At 48.2% G+C, this 17095-nt stretch overlaps 1 protein-coding gene across 1 annotated transcript in view; it reads left to right on the top strand.

Moving 5' to 3' along the window:
• The window catches only part of Lman2 (lectin, mannose binding 2), an 18453-nt gene extending 2253 nt beyond the window's left edge, over window positions 1-16200 (top strand). Inside the window, exons 3-8 of the mRNA XM_005355234.2 lie at window positions 10696-10813; window positions 11786-11865; window positions 11958-12119; window positions 12229-12343; window positions 13850-13969; window positions 15535-16200. Of these exons, the coding sequence (XP_005355291.1) occupies window positions 10696-10813; window positions 11786-11865; window positions 11958-12119; window positions 12229-12343; window positions 13850-13969; window positions 15535-15695 (756 nt within the window). The 3' untranslated portion in view covers window positions 15696-16200. The remainder of the gene's footprint in view (window positions 1-10695; window positions 10814-11785; window positions 11866-11957; window positions 12120-12228; window positions 12344-13849; window positions 13970-15534) is intronic.
• Window positions 16201-17095: the final 895 nt, after the last annotated feature.

The raw sequence follows: 17095 nt of genomic DNA, 5'->3' as shown, positions 1-17095 counted from the left end.
GGATGCCTGTAGTCCAGAAGAAGGCACCAGACCTCATTACAGATGGTTGTGAGCCACCATGTGGTTGCTGGGAATTGAACTCAGGACCTTTGGAAGAACAGGCAATGCTCTTAACCGCTGAGCCATCTCTCCAGCCCTTTATTTTATTTTTGTAGTGCTGTAGGTTGAATCCCGGTCTTATGCATGCATGTATAGTTTGGATACTGCTGTTTTAGGTGGTAATGTATTTTGTGTTTTTCCTAGAAATGAGTTTGATTATAGCATTACATTTTGTTCTGTAAAATGCAAGGTGAAAATATTGATAGAATTGTTAGGAATTAGGTTTATCCACAAGGAGCAGACGCAACCCAGGTAATGATCTAAACTGGGTTTGTAAGTGTCTGATGGTTAGCACAGTCGGTGGCTTAGTGATGTCAGAGGACCAAAAGCATTCTCTGCCTGCTTTGGTTGCAGCCTTCCCTTGTTGAGCTCCTGGACTTTGCTGCTGGATCCTGCTGACAGGTTTTAAATGTTTAGGGCACATTTGTACTTCTGGAAACACACCACTTGGAAGTCTCAGGAGTTCCTATGTGATGTTTCCTCTCAGAGCTCCAGTTTTGTTTTGGTTTAAAAGCAAACACGGACCGAGTACGCCCTGCCCTCTGAGCTGCCATGTGGCTCAGGGGTAAATAGTGCCTAATGTCTGGAGCAGATGGTTGTGAGCCACCATGTGGTTGCTGGGAATTGAACTCAGGACCTTTGGAAGAGTAGGCAATGCTCTTAACCACTGAGCCATCTCTCCAGCCCTCCCCTTCCTCTTTTTAAAATTTGATACTGAGGCTGGGGAGGTAGCTGAATGGGTGTATTGTTCGCAGTACAGACCTGAGGACCCAAGTTCAGTTCCTAGCATCATGTCAAAAGCCTGGTGCCTGGCTGGCTGTAATTTGGCTCTATGGCGGCAGAGAAAAGAGGATTCTAGAACTTGGTAGCCAGCCAGTTTAATCAAATCTATGAGCTCCAGGTTTAGAGAGAGACTTTCTTAAAGAACAGGGTGGAGGGGCTGGAGCGATGGCTTAGCAGTTACGAGTATTTGCTGCTGTGTGCCTGGCAGTATGTATCCACATTGAGTGGCTGAAAACTGCCTGAATCTATAGCTCCAGGGTGTTCAGCACCCTCTTCTGTCATTTTTAGGCATCTTCACATGCACAGTGATTAAAAAAAATGTTGCTGGGTGGTTGTGGCACACACTTTTAATCCCAGCACTAGGGAGGCAGACGCAGATGGATCTCTGTGAGTTTGAGGCCTGCCTGGTCCACACAGTGAGTTCTAGGACAGCTAGGACTGTTACACAGAGACTCCATTTCTCAAAAATCCACCCCCCCCCCTCAAAAGAGAATGTTGACAGATACGGTGATTTGCACCTTTAATCCCAGCACCTGGGAGAGACAGAGGCTGGCAGATGGTTGTCTGAGTTCGAGACCAACCTAGTCTACTTAGGAAGCTCCTGTCTAGACACAATTACATGGGAATATGCTCTCTCAAGAACACGAAAACAGCCCTCCCCCCCAAAAAGTGTCTTGGGCTTAAATATCTGCAAAGAGACAATGGGACAGTTAGGTATCTGTCTTGGCCCTGATTCAACTCCCAGCACTGCAGAAAGACTTACAAAGAACGCAGTTTCCAGCATGCCAGATAGTGCTGTTTTTATAACAGGACTGTTTAGATGGCACTAGTCTTTTTTTTTTTAAATATTTATTTATTTATTTATTATGTATACAATATTCTTTCTGTGTGTATGCCTGAAGGCCAGAAGAGGGCACCAGACCTCATTTCAGATGGTTGTGAGCCACCATGTGGTTGGTGGGAATTGAACTCAGGACCTTTGGAAGAGCAGGCGATGCTCTTAACCACTGAGCCATCTTTCCAGCCCCTGGCACTAGTCTTTTAATGTCAGAAATCAGGAGACTGAGACAAGAACATTTCTGAGAGTTTGAGACCAGCTTGGCCTACAGTGTGAGACCAAACCAAGCAAACAAACAAATATGAATAAACTCAAACTGAACATCAGGTTTGTTTTTGAGATGGTCTCATCTAGCTCAAATTTGACCTCAAATTTGCTATGCAGTCAATGATGATCTTGAGTTCCTGATCTTCCTGCTCAGTTCCCCAAGTGGTTAGATTACAGGCTGTACCACCGTGCGCCAGAGCACATCAGGGCGTGTGTTGATGCAGCTGTATGCAAGTGGCGGCCAGAGGTCACCCTCAGCTCTTTCTCAGCAGCCTGCAACTTGCTGTCTGTCTCCTTCCCAGCATTGGAGTATAAGTGCATGCCTCCAGGTCAGGCTGGGCAGGGCTGCTCTGCAGCCTGGCTGTCCTGGAACTTCCTCCACCATCCATCTGCCTCCACCTCCCAAGTGCTGGGATTAAAGGCATGCACCACCATGTCCTGCTTACCACCTTGTTTTTTGAGACAGGGTCTCTAACTGAACCTAGAACTTGCCAACTCAGCCAGATTAACTGGCCAGCAAGACCCCAGAACTGCCCTATTACAGCCTCCACAGCTCTGGATGCCCCTCTGTCTGGGTTTTGTCTGGGTGCTGTTGCAACAGGCACTTTATGCACCGAGCCACCTCTTACCTCAGCATCACAGGAGTCTAAAACAACTCTTATAAAATAGAAATTCAGCCGGGCGGTGGTGGCGCACGCCTTTAATCCCAGCACTCGGGAGGCAGAGGAAGTTTGAGGCCAGCCTGGTCTACAAGAGCTAGTTCTGGGACAGGCACCAAGGCTACAGAGAAACCCTGCCTTGAAAAACCAAAAAAAAATCCCAGCACTCGGGAGGCAGAGGCAGGTGGATCTCTGTGAGTTCGAGACCAGCCTGGTCTACAGAGCTAGTTCCAGGACAGGCTCCAAAGCCACAGAGAAACCCTGTTTCGAAAAACCAAAAAAAGAAAAAGAAAAACCAAAAAAAAAAAAATAGTAAATAGTAATAATAAAATAGAAATTCATGTGTGCAAATTCTGAGAAAGTGTTTACTTAGCAGACCAGATTGAATTGTAGTGTAGCAGGGCACCCACCGAACGTGCCATAGTTTTGTTTGTTGAGATGGAGTCTTGCTCTTTCCTTTTCCCTTGGTTGGCCTGAACTCTGGTCTCAAGTGATTCTCTTGTCTCAGCCTTCCGAGTAGCTGGGAGTACAGGCATATCTCACTGTACTGATTTTTAAGATGATCGATTACATCTGCTTCCTGTTTTGTTCAAGCAGAGCTGTAGAAACTGTGAACTATAAAATTATTTCTTTCTGCGAGGTTATTTTGGTTTCATTGTTCTGGTGTGGTAACAAGGCATTGGGGCTTCTGGGGACTTGGGGACGAGAGCTGTGCCTTACAAAGCAGCTTCTTAGTCAATTTCAAACCACACGGCTCCTGTTTTAAGTCACCTGGAGGCTTTCTGTCATGTTAATCTTCAGTCTTTGATCTAGGGTGTGTGACGGTGTTGGGAGGCCTGTGGTCCCGTGGGATGTTACCTGGGCCCTTCACTTCCGTCTCTCGCCTCTCCTGCCACTGACCTTGCACTTGGACTTTCTCCCTCCCATTTGCTTGTCCTTTTGTCCCAAGGCTGGCCTTGTATGTTGTCTTCAGGAGTAGGGTCTTCATCAGTGTTCTATTGCTGTGACAAGACACCAAGATCAAGGGAACTCTTAAAAAAGAAAGCCTTTGGTTGCGGCTTGCTTATAGTCTCAGAGGTGTCGTCCATTATCATCACAGCTCAGAGCATGATGGCAGACATGGTGCTGGAGAGTAACTGGGGGTTCACCTCTGGTTCCCTGGGGAGCAGGAAGAGAGTGACACTGGGACTGACTGTCCCCATTGACACACTCCCTCCAACAAGGCCACATCTCTTAATCCCTCAAGTACTGCCACCACTACCTTGGTGACCCAATATTTAAATATATGAGCCTGTGCAGGCCATTCCTCTTCAAACCACCACAAGTGGCAAAGAAACCAATTGAGAGAGATTCTTGGCTGCATCTTCTACATGAGAAGATAATTTTTTTTTCAAATACATATGTGCTATTTTGGTAGTTTAAGAAATTTAAATTATTGATATCTAGTTTTAATTGGTCCAATGGTCAAGGATTTCTTTCCTTGTTTTCTTTTTTTTTTTTTTTCGGTTTTTCATGATAAGGTTTTTTTTAAAATATTTATTTATTTTTTTATATATACAATATTCTGTCTGTGTGTATACCTGAAGGCCAGAAGAGGGCGCTAGACCTCTTTACAGATGGTTGTGAGCCACCATGTGGTTGCTGGGAATTGAACTCAGGACCTTTGGAAGAGCAGGCAATGCTCTTAACCACTGAGCCATCTCTCCAGCCCTCAAGATAAGGTTTCTTTGTAGCTTTGGAGTCTATCCTGAAACTTGTTCTTGAACTCACAGAGATCCGCCTGCCTCTGCTTCCCAAGTGCTGGAATTAAAGGCATGTGCCACCGCTGCGCCCAGCTAAGGATTTCTATTAATTCTAATATTGTTCTTTGATACCCAAAAGATTTTAATTTGATTTCTTTTTCTCTTTTTTTCTTTTCTTTGTTTGTTTTCTTCATCTATAGCAAATGTGAAGCCAGTTTACTAACTCTTTCTGCCTCTGTATTTTAAGGATTAGGATTACAAGTGTGAGTTGCCGTTCCCAGCCAAAAAAATTTTTTTAACTTTATTTATATTTTATGTATATGAATGTGCTGTGTGTACACCTGCACACCAGAAGAGGGCATCAAATCCTATTATATAGAGGGTTGTGAGCCACCGTGTGGTTGCTCAGAATTGAACTCAGGACCTCTGAAAGAACAGCCAGTGCTCTTAATCCTCTGAGCGATCTCTCTAGTCCCCCAGCCAAAATTTTTATTTTGAGATATTGTAGAGTCACGTGCAGTTGAAAAGAATAATAAAGCTGTGCCTAGTGGCATATCCTATCCTTGGAATCCTAGCTACTATGGCTGAGGCAGAAGGCTCACAAGTTCACGGCTTTCCTGGGCTACAGAGTGAGTTCAGGGCTGATGAGATGGCTCGACTGTCAACAGATAAACGTGCCTGCTGCTCAGGCCTCACACCCTGGGCTGGAGGACAGAGGAACTGACTCCCACAAGTTGTCGTCTGACCTGCACGTTCATCTTGTGTCATGTCGTTGTCCCGTCCCCAGACAGGGTTTCTGTGTCACAGCCCTAGCTGTCCTGGAACTAGCTCTTGTAGACCAGGCAGGCTGACCTCGAGCTCACCGAGATCTGCTTCTATCTCTGCCTCCTGAGTGCTGGGATTAAAGGTGTTTACCACCACTCCCGACTCCTAGCTAGCTCTTACATCTATTAATATATGTATCGCTATGAGGCTGTGACTTACTGATAATGTTCTGGCATCTTTCTCCTTCAGTAACATGGCATCTCCTTGACTCTGCCTACTCTATATATCTGATTTCCCACCTGGCTTTACTCTGCTAAGCCATTGGCCGATACAGCTTTATTCATCAACCAATAAAAGCAACACATACACAGAAGGACATCCTATATCAAGAGACAAGAAAGGCAAATTGGCAAGTTTTACTAAGAGTTTAGGGAAGAAAAGGGCTGTCTGCCACACCGGACTCCACCCCAGCACTGTAGCAGTAAACCCTTGACTGGATGAATTCATCCAGAGCTGAGCTGGGATTTTGTCTCTCCATTTACACACGATAAGATGACTCACATGTTAGGGTTAGCCTTCTCTCTTACTGTTTTCCTCCTGTCTGGCTGCTCTATCTTCTTCCCTCTGGTTTTGACATCTTGAGTTGAGCATTTCTTATCCCTCTTTTACTAGTCTGGAAGTTGTGTGCTTGTTTCTCAGATTTTTTGTTTTTGTTTTTTTATTTTTCTAGACAGGGTTTCTCTGTAGCTTTGGAGCCTGTCCTAGAACGCGCTCTGTAGACCAGGCTGGCCTTGAACTCACAGTGATCCACTTGCCTGCCTCCTGAGTGCTGGGATTATAGGCATGCACCACCATCACCCGGAATTTCCCAAGGTTTTTATTGTTGTTATGTATGTTTATGCTTCTGTGTGCAAACGTGTGCAGGTGCCTGTGAAGGCCAAATCCCATCAGGTCCCCTGGAACTAGCATTAGAGGCAGTTGTGAACAGCCTGACCTGGGTGCTGGGAACTAAACTCAGGTCCTCTGGAAGAGCAGCCACTTTAATCACTTAGCCCTCTCTTCAGTTTCTTGTTTTTCAGGGTTTTTATGATTATCCTGGATGGCAGTGTACAAATGTCTAAGCATCTAGGAGGTAGAAGCAGGAAGTTTGCTAGCTTGGGGCTCTCCTGAGCTACATAGCAACACCCTGTTTTAAAAAGGGCTGGCTGGATGGTGGTGGTGCAGACCTTTAATCCCAGCACTTGGGAGGTAGAGGCAGGTAAATCTCTGTGAGTTCAAAGTCAGACTGATCTACATGAGCTAGTTCTAGCTGATCTACAACAGCTAGGGCTGTTACACAGAGAAACCCTGTCTCAAAAAAAAAAAACCCAAAAAACAAAATAATAATAATAATAATAAAAGACAGGGCTGGAGGTGCACAAAACCTGGTTTTTATCTGCGACGCTCTAAAACCACCTTCCCAAACACACATTGGTACATAAACATGTACATGCACGCATGCATGCCACACCCACGTTTCAGCAGAGTCCTAAGGATTGTGTGTACTTTTATACTTTGACTTTCTTCCTGGGCAGTGCTGAGACCTCAGGAGCCTTTATTCAGTCTTGTGTGGTGAGGCGTGCAGCCCTGAGCAGTCAGGTAGTACTGTTGGTTCTGTCTCCGGATTGACTGTGTTCGCTGTTCTTTCTTCTGAACCTCTGACTCCCATGTGGATCCTGATCATTTTCCTTCTCCACAAGAGCTAAAGACAGTGTTCGAGGGCTGCTAGTAATTAATTCTTTTAATTGTTTTGTTTGTCTGCAGTTGTCTTAATTTCACCTTTTTCTTTCTGAGTGCATTTGCTGAATGTAGGCTCTCCTGCTGGGCACCTTTTTGTTTCATTTCTTGAATGTGGATTGTCTTTTGCTAAGTGTTGGCTCCTTTGAAGGTGTTCTGTTACTGGTTTCTAAACCTCTGGTTATGTTAAAATTACTATCCCTCCCCTGTAGGTGGTGAAATTACCCGGCGCTAGTGAGACAGATCACAAAACACGGAGCAGAACCCACTTTAAGAGTTTATTAAAGAGAAAGACTTGCACGCAGGCCTTGGAAGTGGGTACAGGGAGAGTTCTGAGAGGGAGAAAGGAACATGTACACTGCTACCTCTCACAAAGGGAGAACTATAGCTGGCTTGGTCAGGGTTGGGTTTCTTAGCAGCACGTGAGCGCGTGAGAGGAGGGGTGAAAGTGGGTGCTAGAGCTGGGTGTCTGCCGGCCTGGCTCCAGAGAGGAGGAAGGACCCCTGAGGGGCTGACGGAGTAGGTAGTTGGTGGGGTGGGGAGCTGAAGAGATTAGAAGTAGCTGTCTGCTGAGGTCGGAAAGATGGGGCTCGTTAGCAGGGTTCAGAGCAGAAGTGAAGTGTTCCTTGTTTTAGATGTCATAGCCAGGTACATGTGAGCAGGTGAACAGCTTGTAAGGACAGAGGGCTTAGAACTGAGACAGTAAAAGGCTTAGATATTAGAAAACTCCTTCTATCTGCCTGTGCACTGACAGTAGTTAGAAAGCTCCCGCAGAATAGCAGGGTCAGGGGTGCCGTTAGGCAGCCACTTTAGGTTATTATCTAAAGGATACTTAGGCCATGTTTTTGAACAAAGAAGGGCAATCATGGGAATCTGCAAGGCATTAAGCTCTGGGGTTTTAGGATCTCTAAAAGACATCCCAAGGGGCAGGTTGGACTGATAGGTTTTGAGGATTTGTTTCCCATAGCTGAAAATAGTGAAAACAGTGCACACCTCAGGGCTACCAGCTGGGTGTCTCCATACTAGCCCAGGGGTTAATAATAAAGCCAAGCTGGTTTCCTGTCCATCAGCTTGGGAACCAGAGCTAGAGACAGCTCGGAGCTGTCTCAGACAGCGAGGATCACTTACAAGAGGTCCAAAAAGGAAAAAAAAATTGAACTACACAAGAATCACTTCGAGTGGTCCAGGAAGAGGAAAAAAAAAAAAAACAACAACAAAAATCCTGAACAGTGCAAGGGGGGCCATTCCAAGTGGCCTGCTCACTTTTTTTTAGCTATGGGAAGCAAATAGAGGCGAATGTGAGTGAAAGCTGATTTGGAGAAGGGAACCTTACATTTGAAGCGATGAAGCAACAGGATGTTGTAAAGTGGTCCACGTCCAGGGTCCCCACGTGTCCTCAGCCGGCCTGCCTACAGAAAGAGTCATGGCACCAATGTTATTCTTTTAATGATAAAGTGGGTGGCGGTGGTCCCATGAGGGGCTGTGGTGGATCACCTCAACGCTGAAGGCCTTATGAAGTTGGCCATTGCTATCATAGGACTTTGGAGTTGGACATAGGGAGATTGGGAGTTCAATGCCAACCATAGATAAATAGTGATTTCAAGGGCAGTTTGGGCTTTGTGAGACACTGTGTTGTCTCAAAACCATCAAAAACTAGGCTTAAGTGGTTAAGAGTGTGCTTTGCTCTTGCAGAAGGCCTGAGTTAGATTCCCAAGGACATCAGAAAGAGCACACTAAAGCCTCTGGCCTCGACAGGCACCTATACTCACTTGCACATACAAATACTTATGTTCATACAATGATTAATAATGAAGTACACTTTGAAAAAACTAAATGGACCTGGGCAGTGGTTGGTGGTCATGGTGCACACCTTTAATTCCAGCACTTAGGAGGCAGAGGCAGGCGGATCTTGGTGAGTTCAAGGCCAGCCTGGTCTATAGAGTAAGTTCCAGGACAGCCAGCGCTATACAGAGAAACCCTGTCTTGAAAAAAGATTAAAACAAAACCAACCAACGAAACAAACGGAAACAACACAAATGGCATCACACTGGGGTGGAAGGAGAGAGCACAGGAAAACTAGGAATGGCCAGGACCCACTCCCAGGTGTCCTTTTGTGTGGGGTTATAGTTTGGGGGTGGATTCTAGGCAAGCACTCCGCCACACACAGCCCTCATCAGTCACCCTTGCATTGGGAAGTGTGTTCATTCCTATCCAGAAGATAGCATCTCATTACTGTTGGTCTCCTTTGGCTGTGGGACTGTTGAAGTTTGTGGCAGTCACAAATCTCTGCTCCAGTCTCTTGTGTCTTGTTTTGAAAATTAAATTATGTGTGCCTTTTCCTCTGGGATCTTACTCTCAATTCTGAACATCCTCCCCAGCCCCATTCTTAGTATTTGAGTAACTTTGTATACATTAATTAGCTCGTCACCTGTTGTTAAGTTCGTCCATTATGTCACCAAATGTTGTTCTGAACCTGCTAAATTCCCATAATTCTCTTTTAGCCTCGGACATGATTGCTGGGAGCACAGTCTTGGTTCCTATGCTTCCTTGGGTTTCAGTCACATTCTGTCTCTTTGACACCTGGTTACTTGTCATCTTTGCTGACAAGAACATTTGTACAGTTGTTTGTAGAGGGAAACTGAGGACTGGCAGAGTCACTTAGTTCTAATTCTAGGGAGGACAAGGACTTGATGTGGAGCAGAGTCCCTCCTGTGTGGGCTCTTCTAGTGTACTTTCAGACTGGCTGTTAGTGACTCCTTGGACTCCTTGTTTGCTGCCATTCTGATAGATCGCTGTCTTGTTTCAGTTTATTTCCTAAATGAGCCACTTTGTGACATGGCAGACATAGCTCAGGCTAGCCTAAAATGGAATATTTCCTCAGTGCTGGGTTATAGGCATGTTTGCTACCGTGTCCCCGCTTCTGATGAGTCCTTAGTCACTGTTCACTCTCCTGTGTGTTAAGTGTGCTGATATAGTTCTCCCCAAGGAGCCTCCGGTGGTGAGCAAGGTTCAGGAAGTTTCCCTCCATACAGGTTGCTCTGGCTCTGCACTTGGCGTCCTCTACCCCTGGGAGCACCTGAACAGACCTGCCTCAGTGCTGCTAGCTCAGTCAGTCAGGGCTAGGTTTGCATGAGCTTTCCAGCCAGGAATTGAACTTTGCTTTCAGACTTGGATGTGAGTCTGGCTAGCAATGGTCCACCCATTTTAGAAGACACAGACTATAGAAAGGGATAGGTTTAATTTACATTAAATGCCTAGAGGCTGTGGGGAATATAAGAACTAGCCAGTTTTAATCAGACTTGGTTGTGAATTAAGACCACTTTTTTTATCCACTATGGACAGATAAAAAATGTTGTCTGTGGTGTTGAGACAGGGTTTCTCTCTGTAGCTTTGGAGCCTGTTCTGGAACTAGCTCTGTAGACCAGGCTAACCTCAAACTCACAGATCTGCCTGCCAAGGCTGGGCTCTGTGACTTAAATAGGGCCGATAATCCTCAGAGGTCCCAGGACAGCATTTATGGGGAAGGGTTGGGGTTCTACTCTGAAGAGAGTGCTTAAAGGCCCGATTGGCAGGGCTGAGCCTCGTAAGTACCATTGGCTTCCTTACCTCATTTCGGGCCCAGTAGCACTGAGGTACTGTTGTCTAATCCCTGTACCCAGAAATGAATGCCTAGCTTTGGTGGGGTGGGAAGTAAGTATGCCAGGTTCTCCTTCAGCTTGCTCCAAAGCCTGGGTGACTCTGAGGGGCCTTTCTTTTCCCTTTCCAGCCATGTTTCCTCAAGGACTGGGAAATGCATGTTCACTTCAAAGTCCATGGCACAGGGAAGAAGAATCTCCATGGAGATGGCATCGCCTTGTGGTACACCCGGGACCGCCTTGTACCAGGTGGGTAGGTGCACACTTGGGTGAACCCTGCTGGGCCCCAAAGAGTGGGGTAGGCATGAGGATAGCTGCTAGCCCACCAGGACAGTGGGGATGGACATGGCAAGTAGCTGGCCTATGGCCACTCTGCATGTTCTTTTGGGGGCTATGCTTGCTCTCATGGACCTCGAGGAGGGCCAGGTGGTCTTGTAGTGCAGGGCCACCCTAGCCCTTCTGACATGCTTTTGGCCATCCTGCCTACTCACTGTTTTTAGGTTTTTAGAGACTTTCAATATGTAGCCCAGGCTACCACCTAGCCATGAAAACATTCCTCTGCCTGTCTCTCAAGTAGGGCTACAGGCATACACCACCACACCTAGCCACTCTGCCATATATTTTAAAAATATTTTATGTGCGTGTGTGTGTGCGTGCGTGTCACAACACCTGTGGAGATCAGAGGACAGCTTTGTGAGGCGTGTTCTGTCCTTCCACCTGTGTGTTTTTCTTGGGATGGAACTCAAGCTTGCTCAGCAGGGCCTTCACCTGCAGAGCCAGTCTCGGGGGGGCCATTCTGGGACACAAAAGCTGCAAAGACTGCAGCTGGCAAACACAAATTGCCTCCTCTGGGGTTCTTACAGAACACTTGCTGCTTGTAGCTTAAGGTTCTTCCTGTAGCTCTACCCATGTGTCTTAGATCAGGTATCCTAACACTTGCCTTGGTGGCTGCCCCTGAGAGTTAAGGCCTCTACTTTTGTTGTTCAGATGGCCCTGGCTCTGAACTCTTAGCGAAAGCTGTCCTTGAACCCATGGCAGTCCTCAAGCTTCAGCCTTCATTGTACTGAGAGAGGCCTGGGCCCCACCCACTTTGTCCTTGAAGGTTCCTTCCCTCCTGGGCAAGGTACCAGTGGTTGGGCTCTCTTGCTTCTGCACACACTGCCTTTGCACTTTCCAGCATCTTCATACTGACCCTGTTCTGAAAGGATCTCCTCATTCCAGGCCCTGTATTTGGGAGCAGAGACAACTTCCATGGGTTAGCCATCTTCCTGGACACATATCCCAATGATGAAACCACTGAGGTAGGACTCTGCTCGCCTGAGGAACAGAGTGGGTGGGATGCTGTGCGCCCACAGGGCGGCTGGGCATGGAGTGATCAGTGTCTTGGTTCCAGCGTGTGTTCCCGTACATCTCGGTGATGGTGAACAATGGCTCTCTGTCATACGATCATAGCAAAGATGGGCGCTGGACTGAGTTGGCAGGCTGCACAGCTGACTTCCGCAACCGGGACCATGACACCTTCCTGGCTGTCCGCTATTCCCGGGGTCGCCTCACGGTGGGTAGACATGATGGGGAAGCCGCTGGGCCTGTGCTGGTTCCACAGAGAGGCTCCAGGAGCTACCTGGCAGGAGCCTGAGTGTGTGCTTGACCCTCGGCTGTCACAGGTGATGACTGACTTGGAAGACAAGAATGAGTGGAAGAATTGCATCGATATCACGGGAGTGCGCCTGCCCACTGGTTACTACTTTGGAGCCTCTGCTGGCACTGGTGACCTGTCTGGTGAGTGTGTGAGGGGATCCGTCCTCAGCAGTTAATCACATTCCTTCCTTTGCTTTCCTTAAGTCTTCCTCATTTTACCCTCAGTTGTAAATGCTGGTATGCAAGGCTCAGGCCCTGTGCACAGCTGGCCTCATTTATCTCTAGGTGATGGCAGCTTTGGATCTGAGTATCATAGTGTTATGGATGTCTAGCTCCAGCTCTGTAGAACACAGGGCTATTTCTGCTCAGCTGCCCATCAGGTGTAATGATGGCACCCTATCTGTCGAGTTGCCTGGGATAAAATAACCTGGTGTCATCCTGGACCTTCTCATGCCACCACTTAACCTTGTAAATCCCACTCCCCTTCTTTCTCCTTGCTGCATTTAAGCCACCATCTCTCAGTGACACGTGGTACCCTCCTTTCATGCAAGGCCCCTTGACAGTCTGTCCCTGGTTCCTGTGCTCCAACTGTAATGGCTACCATCCCATTTGATAGGGCAGCCCCCTCCCCTTAGCTCCTCGCTGACGTGGCTTCTCCCTGTGCTGAGGGTGAGCTCCAGCTGTCCTGTCCTTTCTGCATGGGACCTGATCGCCTTGGTGTCTTGCTTACATGTTAACTTCCGCAGTCCTTCAAGATGGTAACAAATGGCAGAACCCAGGTGGCAACTAGCATCTGATCCAAAGCTGGTTCTCAAGGCCCAGCCCTTGGCTTCAAGGGGGCCAGCCTGACCTGGCTGCCAGCTGCTTTTTGTATAGCTTCTTCCTTCTCTGCACTCCATCCAGGTCACTCCCACCCCAGCCTTTATTAAACAGCCTTGCTTTAGATGAACCAATTCACCGAGTTCACATGTGGAGTTGGCTGGCTGGGAGCCTCCCCTCTGAAAGTTGGGACATCTTTTGTATAGTAGTGTTTGGACCACACCCTTCTCAGGTCTCGGGCTAAGTTGCTGACTGCCTGTTTATCGGCGGCCTGCACGTGGGTCTCTGACAGGACCGCCTGCTTCCTATTCTTAGAAGTATCAGACTTCTCAGGCAGCCTTAGAATGAGCACGCTAGCCCTTATCTGGTTTCTGTTTTTAGTTCATATCCTCTGCTCAGTATTGTCTCTCACGCTCCGTGGGCATTCTCAGTGCTGGCTGTTGTGATGGCTCAGTATGGACATCACTGCTTCCATTCTGTGAAGAAACTAAGTCTTTAAGTTTAGACCCAGATCACTCTGAACATCTGAGCTCGTGTTTCTCTTTCCATTCTCTCTTCAACTTCCCCAAGCTGGGGCTTGACCCCAATGCTCGGGATGCTGGGGCTTGACCCCAATGCTCGGGATGCTGGGGCTTGACACCAGGCCTTCACACATGCTCAGGACTGAGCCGCACCCCAGCGCCCCTCTTGACTCATTTCAGTCCCTGAAGTGCTGCCTGTCTGGGAAGAAAACTGCTTTCCCTGGGGACTTGGCCCTTCTCTGGCTGAGGCAGCTTTTCTTTGGGTGGGCCAGTGGCCCCATCTTGAGGTGCTCACTCTCTGCTGTAGACAACCATGACATCATCTCCATCAAGCTGTTCCAGCTCATGGTAGAGCGCACGCCTGAGGAGGAAAGTATCGACTGGACCAAGATTGAACCCGGGGTCAGCTTCCTCAAGTCCCCTAAAGGTATGTGCGTATACAGCCCTGCCCTCCCGGCTTCCAGAACTCTGTGGTCCTGTCCTGCTGTGGCTGTGTTCTGGGCTCTTACCTCTGTGACTAGAGGCAGGGGCTTGGGTCAGATCCACTTCAGTGAGGTCATGGGTAAAATATTGAGTGCTGACTCGCTGTGTGTCTCTGCAGAGACTGCAGTACCTCGTCAGCACACGTGTGAGCACCTGGCATCCACTTCTTCCTGTGTTAACCAAGGCCATTTGGCTGTCCGTGTGCGTAGCGTGCCCAGCACTCCTCGCACACCTTGTCCCTCGTGACTTCTCTGAGCCACTTAGGAGCTGACACTTAGGTTTGCTCAGCCAGAAAGAGGCACGGTGGTCAGCTTGTCTATAAACCTAGCCTTGGGTCCTCCGTTAGTATCATTCTGCCACACAGTGAGTGTTCCGGGTAAAGAAGCTTCTTTTCTCCTATCCCCTAAATGCCATAGACTGCCAGCCATGGGTCTACTGAAAATTAGACCTAAAGAGGCTCGTTTCTGTCCAGGCCCATGTTCTTCTGTTTTATGTGATATGAATCTCACTTTAAAAATAAGATTCTAGGGCTGGAGAGATGGCTCAGAGGTTAAGAGCATTGCCTGCTTTTCCAAAGGTCCTGAGTTCAATTCCCAGCAACCACATGGTGGCTCACAACCATCTGTAATGAGATCTGGTGCCCTCTTCTGGCCTGCAGGCAGAGTACTGAGAATACGGTATACATAATAAAGAAATAAATCTTTAAAAAAAAAAAAAAGATATAATAAAAAAAGATAAGATTCTACCTTGTGAAGCCCAGGCTGGCCTTGAATGGAGCTTATATGGTTGAGGGTGATGGTGACATTAGTCTGAGTCTCCTGCTCTGCCCTGGGTATAGGAATTACAGAGTAACCACTGGGCCTGGGGTTTGACATCTCACGTACCTGCATGTGAGTGTGGGTGTCCGCGAGGCTGGAGTCAGGTCCCCTGGAGCTGGAGTTACAGGAAGCTGTGACCCACTCAGCATGGGTTCTGGGAATTAAACTCTGGTCCTGTGGAAGAGCAGAACATTCATAAATACTCTCAACTCCGGAGCCATCCCTGGCCCATCTTAATTCTGATTGGTCTTAGTGTTTTAGAGCTCAGTCAGTCCTGCCACACAGCACCATTTGCTCTGTTCTGGTTGTTGCTCCCAGAGATGCCATCTGCTTTGCCACCCAGGAGGCAAGATAGGGACATTCACCTGATGGATGACTTCTCCAAAGCTTTCACTCCATGCCTAGCTCTGCTCTGTCCTTTAGTGGAGTGACTGGGCAGTGGTAGCCACAAGGCTAAACGGCTTGCGGGGGAGTCCTGTGGCCTTCCAAGCTCTACCTCCTCAGAGTTCTGCTTAGTAGATTTCATCAGAACTCTGCCCCCTTGCCAGTGTAAATACAGGACACAGGTCTTGGGTTGGTCTGCTAGGTGTGAGGGGCTCTGCTGGAAGCTCCTCAGTCCAGTTTCAGGGGACCAATTATGGGCAGCCCCTTCGTGCATCGTACATTAACCTCCCTCTTTCTTTTCCCACAGACAATGTGGATGACCCCACTGGAAATTTCCGAAGTGGTCCCCTGACGGGGTGGAGAGTGTTCCTGCTGTTGCTGTGTGCTCTCCTGGGCATCATTGTGTGTGCTGTGGTGGGCGCCGTAGTCTTTCAGAAGCGCCAGGAACGGAACAAACGTTTCTACTGAGCGGCCAGTCTGACTGGAAGGGCCTGACCTTGGGCCGGGGCTCTTATGAACTTTTTTTTCTACTGGGATTGTAAAAACAACCAAGCAACCAACCTTATTTCTTAACTGTTTCAAAGAAATAATTAAAGTATTTTCATACATTTTGCTTCTGGCCCAGCTGAAGACAGCTGGCAGGGCTCAGGGCTCAGGGCTCAACATCCCTACAGCTGGAGGGTCTTGTCCCATCCCAAGGCATGCTCTTGGGTGCGGGAGTCTGTACGGGGGCCCAGCGAGGCCCTGCAGGTGACTGTGAAACACAAGAGGTTCCATGTATTCATGGTTGGCTCCTTAGGGTTCCAGGTGTGGTTTGTTCTGAGGCCTGTGGTAGCGAATGGGCTTTGGGATTCTGGGCCTTCTTGCGTCCCTATAGCTTTTTACAAAGGCAAACCTCAGCCAAGGCTGGGGGACAGTTGGATAGGGCCCAGGGTGTGACCATTTCCTAATAAAGTAGCCAATCTCAGCCTCATGCCTGTCCTAAGGGCTTTGTCATTTCTGGTCATTTTCCAGTCCATTCTCTGGCCTGCAGCAGCCCTAAAGAGAAGGGATGGTGGTTGTCACATTGCCCAGTTGGGGAAACATGACTCAGGTCAAGCAAAATGCAGGCGTACACAGGGTGTGACCTCAGCCCAGGGCTATAAGCTGCACTGGGGTGGAGAGGGACAGCCATAGAAACCTTGAGGAGACTCGGATGATCTGGAAGGAGCCAGTGAGCCTGGAATGGAAGACAGGATGGCAGCGGCATTGGTGTTCCCTTCACCTACCTGTGGGGAACAAAGCTGGGGCTGAGGGGAAGCAGGCATTAGCAGCACCCACTCCAGTCTTCTCCACTCAGGTTGTGACCTGTGGCCGTCTAAATCTCCCACCACATAGAATTGCGTCGTCTCCAGTCATGCTCTGGTCCTCATCGCCTTCCCACACAGCCAGGTAACGTTTGGTCTGTCACCCGCAATCAGAAGCTGCCGTTCCACTGCGGTGATGACCGGAGCCCAGCATTGTCCCTGCCACTTAGAGCTGTTCACTGAACTACTGGGAGCCATCTGTCCTTGTCAGGAACTGCCATGGTTAGGTGTCCCGGGGTACCCCACTGCGACTGCCAGTGTCCAGCTGTGTGTGTGTCTCCTTTACAGGTGTATGAGCCTGGCAGGAACCACCATCCTTCCAACCATGCATTAGCTGTTTACTCTGATGCTTAGCATGTAGGGCCTGGAAAAGCAGCATTATTGTGTCTCCAATGTCAGGACCTCAGAGGCCTGGACTCTGACCCAAGTTCATGGTTCTAACTGGCACTCCCTGAGATTCTGAGTTACTTAGGCATACTAGAATCAAAAAGATTTACCTCTGCATTTTAGAGCCACCTGCAC

This window comes from Microtus ochrogaster, chromosome 16 (genome assembly GCF_000317375.1).
Source record: "Microtus ochrogaster isolate Prairie Vole_2 chromosome 16, MicOch1.0, whole genome shotgun sequence".
NCBI classification, from domain to species: domain Eukaryota; kingdom Metazoa; phylum Chordata; class Mammalia; order Rodentia; family Cricetidae; genus Microtus; species Microtus ochrogaster.
Note: the sequence above shows the minus strand (reverse complement) of the source record. Positions and strands in the feature narration are given on the sequence as shown.